Source organism: Saimiri boliviensis, chromosome 18 (assembly GCF_048565385.1).
Source record: "Saimiri boliviensis isolate mSaiBol1 chromosome 18, mSaiBol1.pri, whole genome shotgun sequence".
NCBI lineage: Eukaryota > Metazoa > Chordata > Mammalia > Primates > Cebidae > Saimiri > Saimiri boliviensis.
Window position 1 is genome coordinate 14,164,049 of NC_133466.1, and position 22,816 is coordinate 14,186,864.

General features: G+C 42.7%; 1 protein-coding gene across 19 annotated transcripts in view; it reads left to right on the plus strand.

Annotated features, from left to right (window-relative positions):
* Positions 1–22,816, plus strand: part of TIAM1 (TIAM Rac1 associated GEF 1) — a 528,333-nt gene that overhangs the window by 388,237 nt on the left and 117,280 nt on the right. For 18 of the 19 annotated variants that reach the window (XR_012514869.1, XR_012514870.1, XR_012514872.1 and 15 more), the window contains one exon: positions 14,308–14,411. Coding sequence is in view for 10 of the 19 variants with exons in the window: in XM_010338326.3 (XP_010336628.2) it covers positions 14,308–14,411 (104 nt within the window). In the remaining 9 variants the exon portion in view is untranslated. Of the gene's footprint in view, positions 1–14,307; positions 14,412–16,118; positions 18,872–22,816 lie in introns of those variants that run through there. The other variant, XM_039480485.2, reaches the window with a different exon arrangement.

Consider the following 22,816-nt stretch of genomic DNA (forward strand, 5'->3'; position numbering starts at 1 on the left):
GAACCAAGTTCTTTGGAACTCAGTCCATTTCTTTGGAACTCAGTCATTTGCCGGGGACAGAGTCTGACTCCGTCGCCCAGGCTGAAATCCAATGGCAGGATCTCGGCTCACTGCAACCTCTGCCTCCCGGGTTCAACTGATTCTCCCGCCTCAGCCTCCCAAATCGCTGAGATTACAGGCACCTGCCACCCTGCCCAGCTAATTTTTTTCTGTTTTTAGTAGAGACAGGGTTTCAACCGTGTTGGCCAGGCTGGTCTGGAACTCCTGGCCTGAGGTGATTCACCCACCTCGCCTTCCAAAAGTGCTGGGATTACAGGCCTGAGCCACCGCACCCGGCCGGAACTCCGTTTGTTTCTATGTTCATCAGTTTCATGACCTTGACCTGGTCGTGGTTAATCCCTCTGGGCCCCGGTGTCCTCACCTACAAAATGGGGATAATGCCACACTCATCTCACTGGGCTGTTGTCAGGACTAAATGAGTCATAAAAATAAAGCATTTAGAATATTACCCAGTAAGCACTAAATAAATGTTTTGTATCTGAACCCATTCTGTCACGGGGGACCTGAGGATTCCCCGGCCTGTGACCAGAGATGGCTCTTCTTCAGTCATCTCCCTGCCTTCTGCACCACCTCAGTCTGAAACAGGTGGATTGCCTGATAACGAAGTTCATGAATTACACCTTGTTTATATTTTCCTTGCCCAAATCGAAAGAAATGAATGCTGTAGCCTAGAATGCTGAAGTTCCTGGGCCCTTTTTCAGAGCTCATGAGGCACTTAGTCCGAGATGGGGTCTGGGGTCTGGGTCTGCATTTGTTCTGGTGGTTGCTTTTTTTTTTCTTTTCTTTTCTTTTTTAATTGAGAGGGGATCTCGCTCTATCACCAGGCTGGAGTGTTCCCCGGGTTCAAGGGATTCTCCTGCCTCCACCTCCCAAGTAGCTAGGATTACAGGCATGTGCCACCACGCCCAGCTAATTTTTGTATTTTTAGTAGAGACGGGGTTTCACCATGCTGGCCAGGATGGTCTCGATCTCCTGACCTCGTGTTCTCTGGTGGTTGCTTCTAATGTGCAGCCCTGATTGGCGACCCCTTACATCACCAACTCTTCCTGGTTATTGTTCCCCTGCTCCCTCCCCCTCTCCCCACCACTTTTTCTTATCTTGGTGGAATCATAAGATAATTGGAATGTTTCGGTGACGGTGACGGGCAAACCTTCTATAGTTTGTTGATCACATTTTGTGATCTGCTTCACTGAGATTTTTTTGTCATGAAAATTTGTTAGGTGGTCCTGTAGGACGCTGTCCTTTCTCCAGTTCCTTGGTTTATGAGGGAAGCCTGCTGAATGTGCTGCCATGTTGGCTTGGAAAGCCAGGATCTGCTGGCCGCAGTGGCTCACGCCTGTAATCCCAGCACTTTGGGAGGCTGAGGCCAGTGGATCACCTGAGGTCAGGAGTTCAAGACCAGCCTGACCAACATAGTGAAACCCTGTCTCTACTAAAAATACAAAAACTTAGCTGGGCATGGTGGCAGGTAACTGTAATCCCAGCTTCTAGGGAGGCTGAGGCAAGAGAATCACTTGAACCCAGGAGGCGGAGGTTGCAGTGAGCCAAGATTGTGTTTGTCTCAGGAAAAAAAAAAAAAAAAGAAAGCTAGGATCTGCATGAGGAGAGTCTATCCTATCCTAAGTGTTCTAAAACTCAGTTTCCTACTCTTGGCTGTTTGCCATCCATGAGTTCTGGTTTGCAGTCTTATGAAGCTACTTTCATCTGTTTGGTTTTCTTAAAGCATTTGTTTTCATATGTATTTGTAGCAAAAAAGGGGAAGGATGTCTAGGACAAAAAGATCGTTCCTCCAGCGGCTGTTATTATAAAAAGATCTCAGTAGTGAAGAGGAAGCTGGACTAGGAAGTTGCAGAACTGTATTTGTGTGAGGTTTCAAAAAAGTCTCTCTCGTGTTCTTGTGTGATTTATTTTACATGCTGATCTTATCTAGCAATGTTAACAATCTGGGCGAGGTAATGCTTTGCTGTGGGGTGCTGTCCTGTGCATTGATGTTTCGCAGTACCCCTGCAAGCCACTGTAAGACAATGGTACACCACCTCCCCAAGTCGTGCCCATCAAACATACCTTCAGACATTGCCAGAAGTCCACTGAGCAGCAAGATCTCCCCAGTTGAGAACTACTGGCCTGATTTATTAAAAGATACATCTTTATCACCCAGTTAGGGAGATGTTGCAGTGAACATCGATATAGGAAAGCAAAGCAAATCTAGATGTAAAATAGGTTTTTAAAACAGTTTTATAGGCCGGGCTTAGTGACTCAAGCCTGTAATCCCAGCACTTTGGGAGGCAGAAGTGGGCGGATCACGAGGTCAGGAGATTGAGACCATCCAACATGGTGAAAACCTGTCTCTACTAAACATACAAAAAAATAAAAATTAAAAAAAAAATTAGCTGGGCATGGTGCTGCACGCCTGTATTCCCAGCTACTCAGGAGGCTGAGGCAGGAGAATGGCTTAAACCCAGGAGGTGGAGGTTGCAGTGAGCTGAGATTGCTCTGCTATGCTCCAGCCTGGCAATAGAGTGAGACTCTGTCTCAAAAATATGAAAAGCAAAGTTGTGGTTGTTTTTTTGTTTTGTTTTGTTTTTTAAGTAAGATGGTGTTTCACCATGATGGCCAGGCTGGTCTTGAACTCCTGACCTTAGGTGATCCACCCACCTCAGGCTCCCAAACTGCTAGGATTATAGGCGTGAGCCACCATGCGCGGCCGAAAAGCAAAGTTTTATAAGCCGGATACAGTGGCTCATGCCTGTAATCCCAGCACTTTGGGAGGCTAAGGCTTGTGAATCACCTGATGTCAGGAGTTCCAGACCAGCCTGACCAACATGGTGGAACTCTCTACTAAAAATATAAAAATTACCTGGGCGTGGTGGTGGGAGCCTGTAATCCCAGCTACTAGGGAGGCTGAGGCAAAAGAATAGTTGGAACCTGGGAGGCAGAGGTTGCAGTGAGCATAGATTGTGCCATTGCACTCCAGCCTGGGCAACAGAGGAAGACTCCATCTCCAAAAAAAGTTTTATAAACCATTTATTGGGAGAATTCCAACACAAATACCCTTTTATGGCCTTGTTTTTCCTTTTTACATCAAGGAGAGAGCAAAGAAAAAAATAAATGCAATTATGTAACAGTAATTATGCAAAACCTCAGCTTTTATGCAAATTATAAGAATCACAGTTCAAGTGACACCATTAGTGTCTTTCCAAGGTTTCAGGCGCCTGTTTATAGCTGTCTTCGGGCTCACGTTCACTTTATGTTTCGCTTCACGCAGCTCTGCTGTGATTGTCCCTAGAATCCCACTTGACCAGTTGAGGTGAAGCAGGTGCCTTGGTTTATCTCAAGGAGTAGCCCACAGGATGACAATAAAAGTGCCAGAGGCCAGGCGTTGATTATGGCTCCCCCTATAATCTCAGCACTTTGGGAGGCTGAGGTGGGAGGATTACTTGAGCTCAGGAGTTCGAGACCATCTTGGGCAACATAGTGAGACCTTGTCTCTACTAAAAATTTCAAAATTAGCCAGGCATGTGGTATGCACCTGTAGTCCCAGCTACTCAGGCAGCTAAGGCAGGAGGATCCCTTGAACACAGGAGGTTGAGGCTGCAGTGAGCCTTGATCACACCACTGCACTCTAGCCTGTGTGACAGAGCAAGACCCTATCTCTAAAAAAAAAAAAAAAAAACAGGCTGGGTGTGGTGACTCACGCCTATAACCCCAGCACTTTGGGAGGCTGAGGGTGGATCACCTGAAGTCAAGAGTTCAAGACCAGCCTGGCCAACACAGTGAAACCCTATCTCTACTAAAAATACAGAATATTAGCCAGGAATGGTGGCAGGCGCCTATAATCCCAGCTGCTCCGGAGGCTGAGGCAGGAGAATCACTTGAACCCAGGAGGCGGAGGTTGCAGTGAGCTGTGATCACACTACTGCACTCCAGCCCGGGCAACAAGAGCGAAACTTTAAAAAAAAAAAAAAAAAAAAGAAAAAGAAAAATAAGTAACAATAATTTAAAAAATAATAAAAGTTCCAGAGTTCCAAGGACCGAAGCTGCTTCTTGTTCAGTAAATGGTTATTCCTGCTCCTGTGCTGGAGAAAGCTTAGTGCCTGTGGCTAGCAGCAGCCCCATGGCTTGTTAAAGGCAATTAAGGCCAGCGCTGGAGTTGGAAAGTCAGCCCCTTTGATAAAAACCTCAGGCGTGTCTGTGTGATGCCAAGTGGAAGCTTGTGCTCTGTGGTCTGGACCAATGTCCCTCCTGCAGGAAGTAGATTAAGCAGCATTTGTTTAACAGGAAAGGCCTCTGTGATAGCCGTGAAAATCCAAGGCACCTTGCTTCAGAGTGGGAAATTGCCAGGTGCAGAGCACGGACAGCCGCTTGGTCCGCATGGGCAGGACGTGCCTCTGTGCAGGCCCCGTGAAGTGTGAGGTTCTATTTTGGTCCGATGTTCCATGGAGATGGCCTGGAGCTCGATTCTGAAAACTGAAGACAGTCAGGCGGCAGGGAGGGGCAGCAAAGGAAGAGGAACTGCACAGATTTCTCTTCCCACAAACAAATATGGTCCAGGGCTTCAGATTCTCTGAAGTTTCACAGATACGCGGCAGCACATGGTCCTCTGTTTGTTTGTTGATAACATTTGGAGCCATGCGCGCCTTGTAAACTGTCGGCCTGCTGTGCTTGTCACACAGCACATGGCCTGCTTGGGTGGGCCCTGCTGGGGCCGGGGCGGGGTGACTTCCAGTGTGATTTGATTGATGCCACCGTCAAATCCTGCTTGTGGGAAAACAAAATGTTTCAGAGACTGAGGTGATCTATTTTTATATGTTTAACGATTATTAATGTCTCTTATATTTGACTGTCACAACAAGCTAACAGGATTAGTAAGGTCCAAATCTACAGTTTTTATGGATTTTTAAATTTCTCTCTAGGGGAAACAAAAACTGAGATTTTGTGACATTTGATTAAAAAGAAGTTATTGTCTACCAAGTTAAAGTTGTAACGTCCCCCCTTCTCTCTCTCTCTCTCTCTCTCTCTCTCTTTCTTTCCTTTCTTTCTCTTTCTTTTTTCTTTCTCTCATTCTATAATAGTTGTTTTGGTTTGTGTTTTAGCTGTGTTGCAGGGATGTTTGTGCTGATATTATTATGGGCATTTATACGGAATTCTTAAAATCTTGTAACAGTAAAATGACTGAAAAGCAAAATAAAATCGTATCCTAATGGTTGAGTCCAAGCTGAGTATCTTCACTGACAGCGTCAAAGCTTTCTTTTACCCCATCCCCAATCTCTTTTTTTCCAATCAGGGATTTAAACGCAAGCATTAATAAGACCTTTTAAAAATTCAGTGTGACGACTTTTTTTCTTGGGAAGCGTTTGAATTGGAGGGTCTGCTTAAAACACATTGTTAAGACACCTCACGAGGCCAGACTTTTTTAAAGTGGATGTGTCTAATCCGGGTAAATGAAAGGTGAATCTCAGTGTGAACATATACTAATATGTTTGCACTTCCCAAGGTCTCCCCAGTGTCTGTCCTGCTAACGGCGTGTGGAAAGTACCGATTGCAAACGTTTTTGCAGTCACAAAAATATTATTATTGGAAGTAACTTGAAAGGCAAAGCATTGATTTTACCTGTTCACCACAGTGGATTTTATTTATGGCATTACAGCAGTTTTTTGTGTGTTTGTTTTGTTTCTTTTCGAATAGAGTTGGGGTTTCACTCTGTCACCCAGGCTGGAGAACAGTGTCATAATCATGGTTCACTGCAGCCTTGAACTCTTGGGCTCAAGCATCCTCCTGCTCTAGCCTCTCAAGAGTTTGGGATTCCATTTGTGAGCCACTGCGCCCACCTCTACAGTGGCTTTTCGTTTGGTGGATGGTCCCTGTCTGAGAGGGCTGCAGTCCTGCTCTGGGCTTCTTAATTCCCTGAGGCTTTGTCTGTCTAGATGGAGCCCTGGTCCCTCTCTCCTGGGCCCCTGTGCCCGCTCTCCTGGGCCCCTGCTCCATGCCTGGCAGTGTGCTCGGTTTGGGCTATGAATGGGCATTCTCCTTGCTCTGGCTGCTACTTTGGCCACCACTGAGCCTCATCGTCAACTTTCTTGTCTGTGATTGGTGCCTTGTTTACTGGTAAATAGGTGGGGACAGGAAAGTCCAGAACAAAGAAGATAATTCCTCCAATGTCTATCATTAGGGAAAAGCCACTCGCCTACTGCTACTGTGAGTAGTTCAAAGGAAGCTGGAGTAGGAAGTTGCAGAACTGTTTGTATGGGATTAAAAAACAAACAAACTTGACAATGTTGTTGTCTACAGTTCTTAAGCTGGGGGTGTTTAGAAAAGGTCCTGAAGTATGGGAGTAGGAACAATGCCCCTTCCCATTTGAATTCCCTCTTCCTGCCATGCTGATGTCTCTCCTCAGCTTTCTTGAAGTGTACCAATATCAATTCCTGCCTGTGTGGCTTTCTTGTATTGTGAAATTCCCTCTAACCACTTATTGGTTACCTACTACCATGTAACAAATCACTCTGAAAGCTGTTTCACTTGCTCCCTGTTCTGTGACTCAGCAGTTTGGCCTGGTCTCAGCTGTTTGGTTGTTCTGCTGACCTTCCCTGGATTCACTCATGTGGCTCTGTGGTCCAGTGGCTTGACTGAGGCTGGAGGGTTTAAGATGGATGTACTCACTCCCACGTATGGTGACTAGACAGCTGTGCTTCCTGTCCTTGGGATCTCTCATAGAAGGCTAGCTTGAGATTTCTTTGTACGGTGAGCTCGGAATTCCCAGCAGGGCAAGACCAGAGACTTGGCTCACAATTAGTATATTATCTCTTAAGTTGCATTCTGTTGGTGAAAGCAAATCACAGAGCCGGCCCAAATTCATGGCGTGGCAAAACAGACACAAAAGTCTGTGCTTAAAGAGATGAAAGAAACAATAACTGTCCTCTTTGCAAATGACCTGCTACAAACTGCATTGGCCATTCTAATTCATTTTATTGATTTTTATCTTCAGTTAAGGGTAGAAAATACGACTTGGGGATAAAAACTAGGCTTTAGAATCAGATATGCCTCCAGGTATTGATTTGTAAGTTCTTTTATATTTTAGATGTTAGTATTTTGCTAGTTATACATGTATTGAAGTTAACTTTTATCAGTCTATGATGTTTCTTCTATATTTGATGTCTTTTTACAAACAAAAGTATTTAATTTCAGTAAAATCTGGATTTTCCATCTTATATGGTTTGTACTTTTTATAGCTGGTTTAAGAAATCTCTCTCGCCCCTGAAGTAGTAAACACTGTCTTCTATATTTTCAGTTTGAGCTATTCACTTACTGGTTTATGTCTCTGGTACTGATTTTTGTGCATGGTGTGAGTTAGGATCCTGTGTAATGTTTTTTCATGTGGGTCATCCACCGTCCTGGCATCATTTGTCAAATATTCTATTCTTTTCTCACTGGTCTGCAATGTTACAACTGCTGTATTTCACATGTCCCATATACAGTTGGCCCCAGTTTATGATGACTTGACTTAATGATTTCATTGGGACATAATCCCATCATAAATTAAGGAACATCTTCAAGGAACATCTGCATGGGATGGAGGCACTGTTCTGAGCTCTGTGTTCTGTTAGCCTCTTCTGCACTGCTTTAAATTACTATAATTTTATAATATGTTTTGAGATCCAGTATCCAAAATACCCTAATCTTGTTTTTCTGTTTCAAAACTATCTTTGGTGTTACTGGCCTTTTTTTCTTTCATAAAATATTTAGTTCCAAGAAAAAATGTTGCCAGGGTGGTCTGCATGCATACAGATTCTTTGTTATTGCTTGAAACTTATACTGTGGCTACTATGTGGCCTAGTTGCAGAAATCACTAATTCTTATGGCAAATGTACATTCACCAATTTCTTGGGAATAGGTCTGAAATGCATTCATGGATCAAGCTATATAATTACTGATGTTTACACCTTCTGTATCCCGATGAATCGACTGTGTCTGACGTTTATGAACCTTTCCTTATGTTTGCCTAATGGAGTTTTCCATCCTTTTAATCTTCTGTGTCTTTTATGTTTAAGTCTATGGCTTCCATAGAGCATGCAGCGGGGGCTTGTTTTGCATTGTTTTTCTTCTTTAATCTAAACATGAGGATTAAGTATGGTGTTTAGCTGTTTTACATTTATTAGAATAGCTGTGTATTTTTATTTGTTCCTATGATCTTGTTTCCCTGAATTTATCTTGTTTTCCTTTCCTGTCCTCTTCTAGGTTGCATTTATAAATTCTGCTTTCTCCTTTTGACCTATATCCTCGATTTGATCTTAAATTTTTAACATGATTATTTATTTATTTATTTATTTATTTATTTTTGAGATAGTTTCACTCTTGTTGCCCAGGGTGGAGTGCAATGGCACAATCTCAGTTCACTGCAACCTTCTGCCTCCCAGGTTCAAGGGCTTCTCCTGCCTCAGACTCCCGAGTAGCTGGGATTACAGGCATGCACCACCATGCTCAACTAATTTTGTATTTTTGGTAGAGACAGGGTTTCTCCATGTTGGTCAGGCTGGTCTTGAACCCCTTACCTCATGTGATCCACACCTCAGCCTCCCAAAGTTAGTCTTTCTAGTTTCTTCTTGGACAAAACTGTGAAATGGCTTTAAATATAATCACTTCCACTACTGTTTTAGTTGCAGTTTGTATTTTGTTTCACCCCCAGTACTTTTTTTGGGGAGTTGGGGGTTTTCATATATACCAAGACTTATCTGTGTGTGTATCATCTGTTTCTCATTTTAGCTTGCATACCAGATCTTTTTCTTTTTTTCCCCACGCTCAAGTACATTCTTTAGAGAACTTTTTCAGTGAGATTCTGTTCATGGTAAACTTTTTCACTCTTTGTTTCTCAACAGTCTTTATTAAAGTCTCTTTCTTGGATGATATTTTAGTTGAAAATGCTATTCCATAGTGATAGCGTTAACATTTGAAGATTTCTATGCTATAGAAAGGCAATGTCTTTGGACAAATGTTTCAGTCTTTTCTCATTGCGTCAATTTACATCTCGTCTATTGAGTTTCATTTCAGTGGTTATAGTTCCTATTTCTAAAAATTCTATTAATTTACTTGATGTTTTTTGAAGTTACCTCCTTCTTCTTCTTTTTTTTTTCCCCCTCAAAAAAAAAATATATATATATATATTATATATCTCAATCCCAGGCTGGAGTGCAGTGGTGCAATCTTGGCTCACTACAGCCTCAGTTCACTGCAACCTCCACCTTCCAGGTTCAAGTGATTCTCCTGCCTCAGCCTCCTGAGTCCTGGGATTACAGTCATTCACCACCATGCCCAGCTAATTTTTATATTTTTAGGAGAGATGGGATTTCATCATGTTTGCCAGGCTGGTCTCGAACTCCTGACCTCAGATGATCTGCCCACGTTGGCCTCCCAAAGTGCTGGGATTACAGGTGTGAACCACTGTGCCCAGCCCCCTTTCTTCTTCTTTTAAGAAAATATTTTAAGGCCGGGCACGGTGGCTCACGCGTGTAATCCCAGCACTTTGGGAGGCTGAGGTGGGTGGATCACGAGGTCAAGAGATCGAGACCATCCTGGTCAACATGGTGAAACCCCATCTCTACTAAAAGTGCAAAAAATTAGCTGGGCATGGTGGCGCACGCCTGTAGTCCCAGCTACTCGGGAGGCTGAGGCAGGAGAATTGCTTGAAACCGGAAAATGGAAGTTGCAGTGGAGCCAGGATCGCGCCACTGCACTCCAGCCTGGTGATTGATAGAGCAAGACTCTGTTTCAAAAAAAAAAAAAAAAAGAAAAGAAAAAAAATATTTAAGCATACTTACGTGATGTTTTATATATGATCATTGCAGTGTCATTCCTTGGGGGTCTGATTTTGTCACTTACTGTGTGTGTTGCCTCTTGCTTATAGTGATGTGTTGCCTCTTGGGTTTTATAATATGGGATTATGGGTCCTTGTTTGATCAAGTTCTATCTCTGAGTATTATATGATACTATCATTAAGAGTGAATTCTTCCAGAGTAGATTTGTTTTTTTCTCCTATCAGATGCCTTATATAAACACATAAAGTCAGTTCTGTGATTAGAATTTCAGGGAAGCGGCAGGGTATGGTGTCTCATGCCTATAATCTCGGCACTTTGGGAGGTGGGCAGATCATCTGAGGTCAGGAGTTCAAGACCAGCCTGACAAACATGGCAAACCCCGTCTCTACTAAAACTACAAAAATTAGCCAGGCATGGTAACTGGCACCTATAATCCCAGCTATTCAGGAGGCTGAGGCAGAAGAATCACTTAAACCTGGGAGGCAGAAGTTGCAGTGAGCTGAGATCGCACCACTGCACTCCAGCCCAGGCGACAGAGTGACTTTCCTCCTACCCCAAAGTATAGGCAGAATTTCTTTTTCCATCTCTTTTTCTTTTGCCAGTGAGCACTTTTTTCTTTTAGTCTATGTCTTTTTAGACTGAGGGGCATAACCCCTCAGAAGCATAGAAAGGTGGGAAATTATATATATATATATATATATATATATATATATATATATATATATATATTTTTTTTTTTTTTTTTTTTTTTTTTTTTTAAAGATGGGGTTTCACCATGATGGCCAGGCTGGTCTTGAACTCCTGACCTCAGGTGATCCACCCACCTCGGCCTCCCAAAGTGCTAGGATTACAGGCATGAACCACCGCACCTGGCCGGAAATTTACTTCTAACTCCAGAAGTTGTGCAGACCCAAGCCCTGTCTTCTGTTAAAGACAGAAGGCCTTACAGTTAAACCAAAGGCTTCAGGGCAGTGAGTCTCAAACTGGGTGGTGATGCTGTAGGGAAATGTGTGGGTGCATTTTTTATTGTCACAGGACAATCAAGTCTTAACTGTTTTAGTGCTCAGGAGCCAGGGAGCCTAGTGCCAAGTATACACACCAAGTGCACAATTCTGTCCCAAAGGAATTGTCCCCCTGCCAACACCAACACGTTCTCTCACCCTTTGGGAAACACAGCTTTAGGGTTTGGGGATTGATGGATATACTTACGCTGCCATGGGATGGACACCACCCCACTTCTTTTATCTCCTTTATCTTCTTCACTTGGGCTTTGGAGAGTTTTTGGAGCTCAGCTTTGTTTTAAAAGGATATTTGTTTTACTTTAGCATCTCTGAGTGTTTTGTAGAAGTAGATTTATTTGTTTGTTCTTCAGGGTACCTTGCTCTCACAGTATTATTAAAAATGAAAATCCTGACCGGGCATGGTGGCTCACGCCTGTAATCCCAGCACTTCAGGAGGCCGAGGAGGGTAGATCACGAGGTCAGGAGTTTAAGAGCAGCCTGGCCAAGATGGTGAAACCCCGTCTCTACTAAAATTCAAAAATTAGCTGAGCATGGTGGCGCACACATGTAGTCCCAGCTACTTGGGAGGCTAAGGCAGGGTGAATCGCTTGAACCTGGGAGGCGGCGGTTGCAGTGAGCTGTGATCAAGCCACTGCACTCCAGCCTGGGCGACAGAGCAAGACTTCACCTCAAAAAAAGAAGGAAGAAAAAATGAAAGTCCGGCCAGGCACTGTGGCTCATGGCTGTAATCCCAGCACTTTGGGAGGCCAAGGCAGGCAGATCACCTAACGTCTAGAGTTCAAGACCAGCCTCGCCAACATGGTGGAACCCCATCTTTAAAATAAAATAAAATAATAATTAAAAAATATATAAATAAAAATACAAAAGTTAGCCGGACATGGTGGTGGGTGCCTATAATCCCAGCTACTTGGGAGGCTGAGGCAGGAGAATTGCTTGAATCTAGGATGCAGAGGTCGAAGTGGCACAAAGATTGCGCCACTGCTGTCCAGTCTGAGTGACAAGAGTGAAGCTCCATCTCAAAAAGAAAGAAAGAAAGAAAGAAAATGCTTTTATTTGCTTTCTCACTATTTCATGAGCATCAACTATATCCTAGGCATTGTAAGCGATGGGTGTGCAGGGTTACGGCATTTCTCTGCACCGTCTACCGGTTGTACAACTCCAGGAGGTTGTGATTCTGCAGACCACACTGTGAAGGGGGACCCTGTCAGTTGTGCATCTGGCTGCTCTGGGCTTCGCGCTGAGCCTGGCATGGTTCCTGTGATCAGAGCACTGAGTGCTGTTGCCATCGTGTTCCCACATGAGCTTGTCAGCTCTTCCACATCAAGGATCAACTCTTCCTCTTCTTTCTGGCCCCATACCTAGGTCATTGCCCCGATGCAAAATATTCAAGCACTTTTGTTTTGGCAATGACAGTTGACATAGATGATTTCTGCCAAGTTAGTTGAGCTTCCTTTTTTGACCACTACCACCTTAAGAGCTAGCAATGAGTGATCAAATAATGAAAAGAAACTCGAGAAAATCCAAGTGCCAGAGCCAAAAAGTGGAGAAACCAAGAGAAGCCTCTAAGCCATTCAAGGTACCGTCACTTAGTTGGTGCCTCATTCCAGAGAAGGAGAAAGGGACAGTAGGAGGCAGCGTTGGTGCCAGGTTGGCTCAGAGGTCCACCTCCTCCCTAAGTTTCCTGGCCGGCTTGGACCTGAATAGAAAGCGTTGCCAGGCAGCTAATGGCTGTAATGGTGTCATTGGAGCAAGGGAGCCACTTTGCAGCCTCTCATCTAAAGCATCAGAGGCTCCTTCTGCTTCCATTTCTTCTCTTTCCTTCCCTCTTGTCTGGTTATGTTGATGCTCTAGTCCGCGATCCAGTGCCTCCTACTGTAGGACAGTGGTACTCACACCACTGTCTTCTCAGATTCAGCTAGAGAAAGGTTTTCAATGTTGCAGTCTTTCTCTTCCAAGTATGGTCCATGGACCTGCAGTTTTGATGAGTATTATTCAGAGCTGGTAAGAAATGCAGAATCTTAGGCCCAACCCCATGCCGGTTGAATGAGAGTCTGCATTTAACATGATCCCCCAGGGATTCAGATGCTCTGTCAGTCTGAGAAGCACCCCTTGGGAAAGTGATCCTCATGTTCTCTTCTCAATGCAGAGAACTACTATAGAGATTCACTGTAGTAAGCACTCAGTAAATAGCAAAGGAAGAAAGTTGCTTGCATTTTTGCACAGAATTTCATGGGAAGAGCAGGTATTATAAGATATTTATAGTTTGTCAGACTTGGCAAAGATAGATTTTGCAGGATTTTTCAGGTAATGGATATGGGAAGTCATTTTTTTTGTTGTACTGGTCTCAGTATGTTTTTAAAAATTATTTTAGTAATTAATGAATTAATTCATCAACGTATTAATTGTAACATTAGCAAAATTAGTTACTTTTTTAATACATAAAATATATATTCTTTTATTATGGTGGCCAATGCCTGTAATCCCAGCACTTTGGGAGGCCAAGGTGGGCGGATCACCTGAGGTCAGGAGTTTGAGACCAGCCTAACCAACATGGTGAAAACCCATCTCTACTAAAAATACAAAATTAGCCAGGCATGGTGGCACATGCCTATAATCCCAGCTACTTGGGAGGCTGAGGCAGGAGAATTGCTTGAATCCAGGAGGTGGAGGTTGTAGTGAGCTGAGATCACGCCATTGCACTCCAGCCTGGGCAACAAGAATGAAACTGTGTCTCAAAAAAAAAAAAAAAATGCACACACACACACACACACACACACACACACACACACACACACATTCTTTTATTATAAATTATTATTGTCTTAGCTTAAGCCGCTATAACAAAATATTGTAAACTGAATGGCTTAAACAACAGTCATTTATTTCTTAACAGTTTTAGAGCCTGGGAAGCCACGTCATCTGGATGCTAGCCAATTTAGTTCCCTGGTGAGGGCTCTTTCCCTGGCTTACAGACAGCTGCCTTCTTACTGTGTCTTCACGTAGTGGAGAGAGAATAAATTCTGGTTTCTGTCTCTTCTTACAAGGGCACTAATTTCATCCCTGGGGACCCCACCCTCATGGCCTCATCTAAACTTAATTACTTCTCAAACATCCCTCTTCTAACTACTGTTATTACATTGAGGGGTAGGTCTTCAACATAAGAATTTGTTGGGGGGGAGACAAAGACAATCAATCCACAATAATTATTATTTATTATGAAAAATAAAAGTAATACTAGTAGTAACAGTAACAACTATCATTTTAATTTGATGGAACCAAGGTGTCGGAGCTTGTACTTGGAGGGTCTTACAGTATGTGTATATGTCATGAAAACGGCTCCTTGTCCCTCTCGCACAGGGGTGGCTTTTAGCAGTTACTATCCATGTTGACCCACATTTTCTTCTGATTTCATCTGACAGGGCACAGCCTCTGCAGCGAGCAGGGCAGCAGTGCTGAGACCGCTCCAGAGGAGACCGAGGGGCCAGACTTGGAATCCTCAGATGAGACTGATCACAGCAGCAAGGTGAGAGATTTTCATTTTCACATCCCATGCCTTGAACCACTGAAGAATCACAGCTGACACGTCACCTTCGCAGCTGTATGTGGTTACCAGGCGTCTCCATGGACCAAGTGTTTTCACTTCTGAGATGTTGCTGAATAGCAAGATATGAAATCCAAATTACAGCCTTGGTAACAAACCTGGATGTGAGAATGTAGGGCAGAAATCACTCCTAATGAAATGGAATCCTTTTTCTTTAATTTCTGCCACTGCTGGAGCTCCCAGTTAATGCCATAATTTTATCCCATTTCCTTATTACATCTTCATTTGTGTAGAATGAAGTAGCATTCAAAGTATGTGGGGCTGAGTCAGCTATGCTTTTTTGCTACTTAGGATTTCTATAATGAACTCCTTTTGAATTATCTGTGTTCCACTCTTGTTAAAAATGAGCAACTTTTATGTTAAAGGGAAAGAAACCATATTTTAAAATTAATCCAAATATACGTTTCCTTAGTTGAACATAGTAAGAAAGTTCTTCTGACTCTTTGGTTCCAGACACTAAAATTGTTGCCTATAATGGGTCGTGCTTCTATTCTGCTTCATAAGGCGTTCTGTGCCGTGGGTCAGCAGCCTCTTTTTATCGCAGTCTTCAAAACACAACCCAACTTAAAACCTCTGTGTTACCCCAATCCAAAAGACACTCCCTTCTACAAAAGGCAATTGTGTATGATTATGTTTCCATACTTATTCATCTTTATCTCTAATGTTGTTGAGATATTTATATTTCTTTATAATCTCTCATTTTTTTTTTGCTTGACCCTTGCTGGTCACTTGATCTAAGCAAATCACATAATTTTAAATTATACCTTCATTTTCTCATCTGCAAAGTCAGGGTGATTCTTGCCTTTGCCTGGAGATTGGATTTTTGGTGGGTTAAATAATATGAGAAAGCACATTGATAATGGAAAAATGTTTCTCAAACATGAACTATTATTATTATTATTATTTTTGAGATGGAGTCTTGCTCTGTGGCCAGGCTGGAGTGCAATGGCGCGATCTCAGCTCACTGCAACCTCCACCTCCTGGGTTCAAGTGATTCTCCTGCCTCAGCCTCCTGAGCAGCTGGGACTACAGGTGTGTGCCACCACGCCCGGTTAATTTTTTGTATTTTAGTAGAGACGGGGTTTCACCATTTGACCAGGATGCTCTTGATCTCCTGATCTCGTGATTCACCCTCCTCGACCTCCCAAAGTGTCAGGATTACAGGCGTGAGCCACTGTGCCCAACCAAACTATTATTTTTTAAAACCTACATTTGTACTTTTCCTGTTGATTCCTCTGTAGGTGTGTATTCTGTAGGACTTTCTTGGGTGCACATCTTTGGTTCTTCAATATCTTTTATCCATATTTGTTTCTCTTTCCTGAGCATTGGATTTTCATTCATAGACTGAAAGCTGTTATGTTGTTGGTTGTTTATTAAAAAGCAGATCGGTGGAAATGCAGATTTTTTTTAAGGCAAATTAAAAAAAAAAACTGTTTAAAATGACTTTTTATGCAGGTGACCCTTACATTTCTTTTGCTTACTTATTTGTGTGTGTGGGGGGGGGGGGGCCGGGGGAGAGGGGCAATTTATTCAGTTGTCCTCAGGAGAAACTGCTATTTCTGTACTGATGTAAGCGATTTTGAAGGGTATCTATTAGGTTACTGTGTTATAGAAACTAAAAATACTAATTTTCAGTCTAACTGGATTTAGACAAACAGCTATTTTTCCTGTATCCAAAACATTTATTTCTGAACACTTAAAAAAGTATTGGATCAGAAATGACTGGATCATTTTTACTTGACTTTAATAGGTCAGTGTTCTCATCTCCTTGTGGATTTTGAGAGAGATCGTTTCCGTGTTAAATATAGTGAGTCATGAGGTCATAAACAGAGTCCTGCATAATATGAGGTCTGGCAGTAGGGAGGACAGAAGAGGCTGCAGGGCTTTGTGGACTGGTCCCACGTGTCACTCTGACTCGGCGGTTCCTTTTCCAGAGAACAAGGTCCTTGGAACTCATCTGGAACACAAAGGGTCAGATGTAGAAATAGATGGTGCTGTTCCAAGATTTTCTTGTAGAAATTCCTAGTGGGCTTTCTAAAAACGGACAGAATTTTCTCAGAATTATTGACAAGCTACTCGTGAGGCTGAGGCGGGAGAATTGCCTGAATCTGGGAGACGGAGGTTGCAGTGAGCTGAGATCACACCACTGCACTCCAGCCTGGGTGACAGAGTGAGACTCCATCTCAAAAAAAAAAATTGTTAACAAGAAGTTTGGGTGATGATTTGAATAGTTTTAAAGATCGTGCAGTAGACGGCGTTCAGACCATAAGTTTGTATTCCTTTCCGCGAGATTGGTTGTGGGGGGAGCACTGCGGAATTCTGTGTCCGAAATACTTCCTAGTTTTGCTTTGATTCAATCTTCATCTTCTGTATTTGAAATTTTGTCATGCAACCCAAATTAATTAGCTAAAATAACCTTTGGTCAATTAAATTTCTCACTTAGGATATTTGAAAGCTAAAAGCTTAAATGCAGTTCTTGGTGACTGAGTTCTAGTGTGTGTTATTAATAAAAAATGAGAAGTAATACTTAAGTCTGGTATATATTAGGCACTGTTCTATATTAACTCAGCCTCAGAACATTCTTGAGAGAGATGCTATTATTTGCCCTCTTTTGTAGATGAGGGCACTAGAACAGAGAGGTTAAGCAACTTACTGAAGGTCACACAGCTCTGTGATGACAAAACCAGGATACAAATCCAGTTTGGCTCCAGGTCTTGTGTTGTTAGTGGCTATGCTAAGACTACCTTGTGTCTAGATTGTTAACATCTGGTGTTAAATATCAGGCTTCATTTAAAAAAAAAAAAAAAAGGAATTAACTTCTTAGTGATGCTGTCAGCCATTCATATATACAGCCATAAACCACTTAAATATTTTCCTAATGCTTACCGTTTCTGTGTGTCTCTTTTTATGATTTAAAGTAAGAGCAAGCAAACACCTTTAGTTTCTTGGTTAAGGCTAAATATTTTTTACACATCTCCTATGTAAGCGTGAAATTTTTCTTGAGAATAAACTGAAAATTAATTTTTAAGTTGTTAGCTGTCTAAACGTGGAAGCATGATTTAACCCTGTCTGAATGCACCAGGCTGAGTATAGAGATGTAAATATATAAATAAGTAAACAGAAGCAAGTCATCATTTATTATTCCAGCTGAATATGTTAGAGCTGTTGATTTTGTTTTTTAATGTCCTGCTTTCTTTCTAAATGGACTGTTTTACATGATTTCTATCAGGATAAAGAAAAACCATGTTGGAGTTCAGTGGTTTTCACTTATTTTGAATAGCAGTTTTTGCTGTGCCTGGCCTTTTGGAGTTGAAAGTAAATAATTGTATGTTTGTTGTTGAGCGTGGTGACACTGGAATGTCACAGCCACTGAAGGGGGGTGGCCCCGTCACACCGCAGGGGCAGTCTAGCGACCTTTCTCTTTGTGAACTGCCTCCTTTCTCTTGTGACTGTGGGTGACAACCTCAAAAAGCCTCATTACCACTGGCTACTTTTTTCTCTGCTTCTCATTGAAAACTCTTGTTTCTGGAAATGAATGCTAATTAGCTTCAGGGCAGTCGAGTCCTGCATCATGCATTCCAGGCCTCCTGGCAGCTGTGATTTTGTTTTCCATTTAGCAAATGTATTAGAATCATTTTCAGGACATTTCCACTAGGAATGACTTTCTTTTCTTTCTAATCCATATTATCTAATCCATATAAAGGCAAACAGAAATGTTTGCCTTTATAACAAAGCATGAGTGGAAAAATGTGAAACTATCAACTGTTTAAAACACACACACACACACACACACACACACACACACAACTTTTTTTAGTTGCCTGCTCTTGACTTGGTGTGGAATGCCTTGGAAGTTGTGGGAGCCGGGCAGGTTTAATATTCCTGGGCAGTGCAGGATGCTGGCCAATCAGCTGATCTCAGGCTGCAGGGCTGAGACGCCTGCATCCCGGGGAGGCGTTGTGCTTTGTTTTCTTGCCAGTTTCAGCTCTCCCTTTCGGAAACTTTTGTTGGTTTAGCCAGGTGAAGTCAAAGCCTGAGTTCTGGTCCAGAGTTTAGCCTTTGACAGCTCCCTAGAGGGCAGTGATGGGACGCGGGCGCAGCGCCGGGGTCGTACCGGCACTGTCCTTGCTGCGTTGAAACGTGGCTGTAGATTTTCATGGGAAAAGCAGCATGGGACGTCCATCTGAGAGGATGCTCTCTTCGGAGCTGGGAGGCGTGTATTTTAAGAAACTTCTGTCTCCGTGCTGAACACGTCAGGTGGTAGAATTAATTACCATGAGAATACATTCCTGAGGATGTCTGCACTGTGGAAAATAAAGCGCAAGCCGAGGATTGAAAACAATGACAAATCTGGTGACTCTATTTATCGAACACTTCATCTGGTGAGCACCTTTGCTGTTTGAATCCTATCTAGCTAGGCTGGTTTATGGTATGACTTTCTAGCTCAGTTGTTTTTCAGTCCGAATGACGGTGACTGTACCTTTCCCATTTCCCCGTATTCTATCCTTTTACCCTCTGGTTGATAAACGGTATTTATGATGACTTTTGGTGGAGGAGGTGGGACGTCCGCAGTTGGTATGGAGTTGAATTTGCCTAGAATCTTGACATTTTTCTACTCTTTCATACTTAAATGGCTGAAGGATGTAATCTGCATTTTTTTCTTCAATTAATGATCAGTTGTGTGTTTTGCCTTCGTTTAGGTAATTGAGATTTTGATTGTGTTTTGTGTTATGTGCATGGTGAGACTCTCCCATCCTCCCTCAGAACGAACGGGTAGTCTGAGTGATTGGCAGGGAGGTCTGGGAATAGGATGTTCAGCTTGCTTCCTTGTATAAGGCTTGAAGTGTTTTTGACTTTATTTCTGCTTACTTGAGAAGCAGATTGATACAGAAGTGTTGGCTCAGTGGACGTGTTAATGGTTTGACGGCAACCGACCTATTTGAACAGGTCTGTTCCTACAGTCAATGCCAAATCTCCGGTAAGGAAGGGTAGTGGGGTCATGGCAAGAAATAATTTAACAAAATCGGATTCAACCTTTTAATAGTTTATTATTAATAGCAGAGTCTGCCAACTATCAGATGTTGTGTCATTTAAGCAAACTTGAATTTCTACAGCGCGTGCACTTGATTTGCTCAAATCAGCCTCTTCCTTCTTGGATATTTCTTCTTTGAAGTTTGTTCCAGAGGAAACTGAAAAGGTGATAGAGAACTGTAGGGATTACCATTATACATAACGTCTCTGAAATTATGGAGTGCATTGTCCCCCCAAAAAAGCTTAAGTAAAGGCTATAAGATTTTAGGCCACTCTGGCCTCTTTTAAATCTGTGGGATGTGTTAAATCGGTCAGACTCAAAGAACAGTTTTAGAACTGTGAACTCATCTAGAGTTAGAAATTGCCTTTGGTGGTTGCATAACAGGAAGAGCTTAAACAGCTGGGTGGCTTGAGTTGATAGTGTGTACTTAAAAGTCTACCCCTCTCTATTTGTACTTTCTTTTCATCTTGCACAGGAGGAAAGCAGCATTATAAACATTGAGCATCACGCTGGTCTCAGTCAAGTGGCCCATTTCCTCTCGCCATTGTCCTCTCCTTCTCTCTAGGTTGGTTGGATAATTCTAAGTCCTGACAGTGGAAAAGCTCTGCTACCCTTGAACAGTTTTAAACCCTCAAAATGCCTGTAAGTGCTTGTTGGTTTCCAGGGTGACTGATTACAGGCCTCAAGCAGGGGAGAAGTTTGTACTTTTCGCACTGGAGAAACCTGGTCTGTCTTCCCATTGCTGGAGTCTGAGCTGCTCCTTCCAGATCCAGGATGCTGGGCTTTTGGGGGCAGGTTGAAAACCTCCCATTGAAGCCACCTTTCTGGGTACTTGTGGCTACAGCGCTTGGTGTCGGAATGACCAGGATGCCATCTCTAACACTCAATGAAGGAGCGTGGCGAAGCCCTGCCCCCTACTCCTCCTGCATTCTACATCATGGCTAAGCTGCATGGAGAAGGCCTGATGGATTTTGATGTAAAGAAGTTTGGCCGCAGTAGAGAGGGAGGGGGATTTAAAAGCTGAGCACCACAGTATGGCAAAATCTCTAGCTTAGAAGTATTCTAAAGAAATCCTACATTTCCTAATTCCTTCCAAAAAACGTTTCGGGGGGGTAATAATTTTAATAAAACGGAATTTCAAACCTGATGACATCCTTTTACATTGTTTCCGAGCAAATTTTAAGAGCCTTGTATATAACACCCCTTAATAACATTGATATCATTATAACTTGTAATTATGTATATGATACCTTTTCATTCTTTATTCAAATAACGTGCAGTTGACAGTAAAGAGATTACATCCATTTGGACTCAGTTCCTTGTGCTATACCTGAGAGTTGGTGCCTTGAGTCATTGAATAGGGTTGCCAGTGGGGAAACGGCTCTGCCCTTTGCTCAACTTCAGAGACCACTCAGCTAAATCTGTCATAGGCTTAGGTTGTATCTGATAAAGATGGGATACTTGGCCAGGTGCGGTGGCTCACGCCTGCAATCCCAGGACTTTGGGAGACTGAGGCGGGCAGATCACATGGTCAGAAGTCCAAACCAACCTGACCAACATGGTGAAACCCCTTCCCTACTAAAAATACAAAAATTAGTTGGGCGTGGTGACACGTGCATGTAATCCCAGCTACTCAGGAGACTGAGGCAGGAGGATCGCCTGAACCTGGGAGGCGGAGGTTGTAGGGAGCCGAGATCGCACCATTGCACTCCAGCCTGGCAACAGAGTGAGACTCCGTCTTAAAAAAAAAAAAAAAAAAAAGACAAGAACAAAAAAAGACGGATACTTAAGGCAGTGAAATGACCAAAGAGGACCCAACGGAATTTTAGTTGTCTCCTGAGATGTTAAAGGTATTTCCTAATATAATCCAGAACTTAGCTCTGGCTGTTTGAGGGTGAGGTTGAGGTAGCATACAGCTGGATTTAGAGCACCTACATCCCACTCACCTGAGCTCGCCCCACAGGCCTGCTTGAAACGAAGGATGCCAAACCTCAGAAGGGGTAAACTTTACATAGACAAAGTCAGAAACCCCATTCACACTCTTAAAAATGGAATTCTCAAAGTATTTCTGGTAGAACAGATGGAATGGAAACCCAGAGGTAGTGAGGTGTGAATTGGAGGCACAGAGGAATGTGCGAGGTTCCTTTGTCTTTTGGAATTTCCTGCCTTTGATATGTGTCAGATCCCCATGTTTATAATGGTTTGCCTTTTGTGAATCACTGATTTCACAGGGACAGTTTGCCTAAATCATAAAAGGTGTGCTGTGCCTCTGTGGCAGGTCCTCAGATAACGTTTTGTTCAACGTCATTTCATCATAAGGTTTATGTGAAAAAATTCTGGCTAGGACCGCTGTCTATGTGGAATTTGTGTGTTCAATTCAGATCCTCATGGGTTTTCTCTGGATACTCAGGTTTGCTCTCACATCCCAAAAACTTGCGCGTGGGATGAATTGGTATGTCTCAGTGGTCCGTGTGTGTGTGCACGCATCCCATGGTGGAATGGCATTCTATTCAGGGTTAATTCCTGCCTTGCACCGTGAGCTGTCAAGATAGGCTCCAGTGACCCTGAGCTGGAATAAGTGGGTCGGAAAATGATGAATAAATGAATACAAATAATTATAAAATAAAAATTTGCATACAATCATACAAATGCATAGCGGTAAACTGGGCAGTACCAAAGTACTCAGAGATCCTGCCAGAGTTCTTCTTGCTAGTTTTGAACTGCATGGTGGGAGGAGGTGCTTCTTACAATTTTTGCTTTGCAAACATTTATCGCTTGACTTAACACACTACCACTATGACCATGGTCACCCACCAGTTCACCAAAAGTTGGGTAAATAGTTCTTTTAACTTGTTTTTGTTTATTTTACTTAAATGTATATCTAGCTTACATTTATTTCAGTGTTTAATATTAGGAGCATTTTGCTCTTTATTTAGAAGTGTGGTGATGCTTTTTGTGACCAGAAGTGTGCTGTAGGAACTTGTTTGTATCATAGCCTACAGTAAAAATGGTTTCTTATGTCAATTTCCAAGAACCTATAAACCATGTTAAGACTCACTGTAATAGACTGCAGTGAAGGATCTATTTGCCATGAGTAGTAGCTTTTCTGTTAATTCTGTGAAGAACAGGCAGCTGAGGTTACAACTGGACCATTTAAAAAAACATAGTATAAACAGAGGTGCCAATTATACACTTGTTGTGTTAGGTGCTTTTGCCAGGTATCAAATCAAAGCAACCAAGGAGAGTTTGGGATAAGATAAAGGCAGGGCACAGTTAGTTGTCAGCTGTTACCACT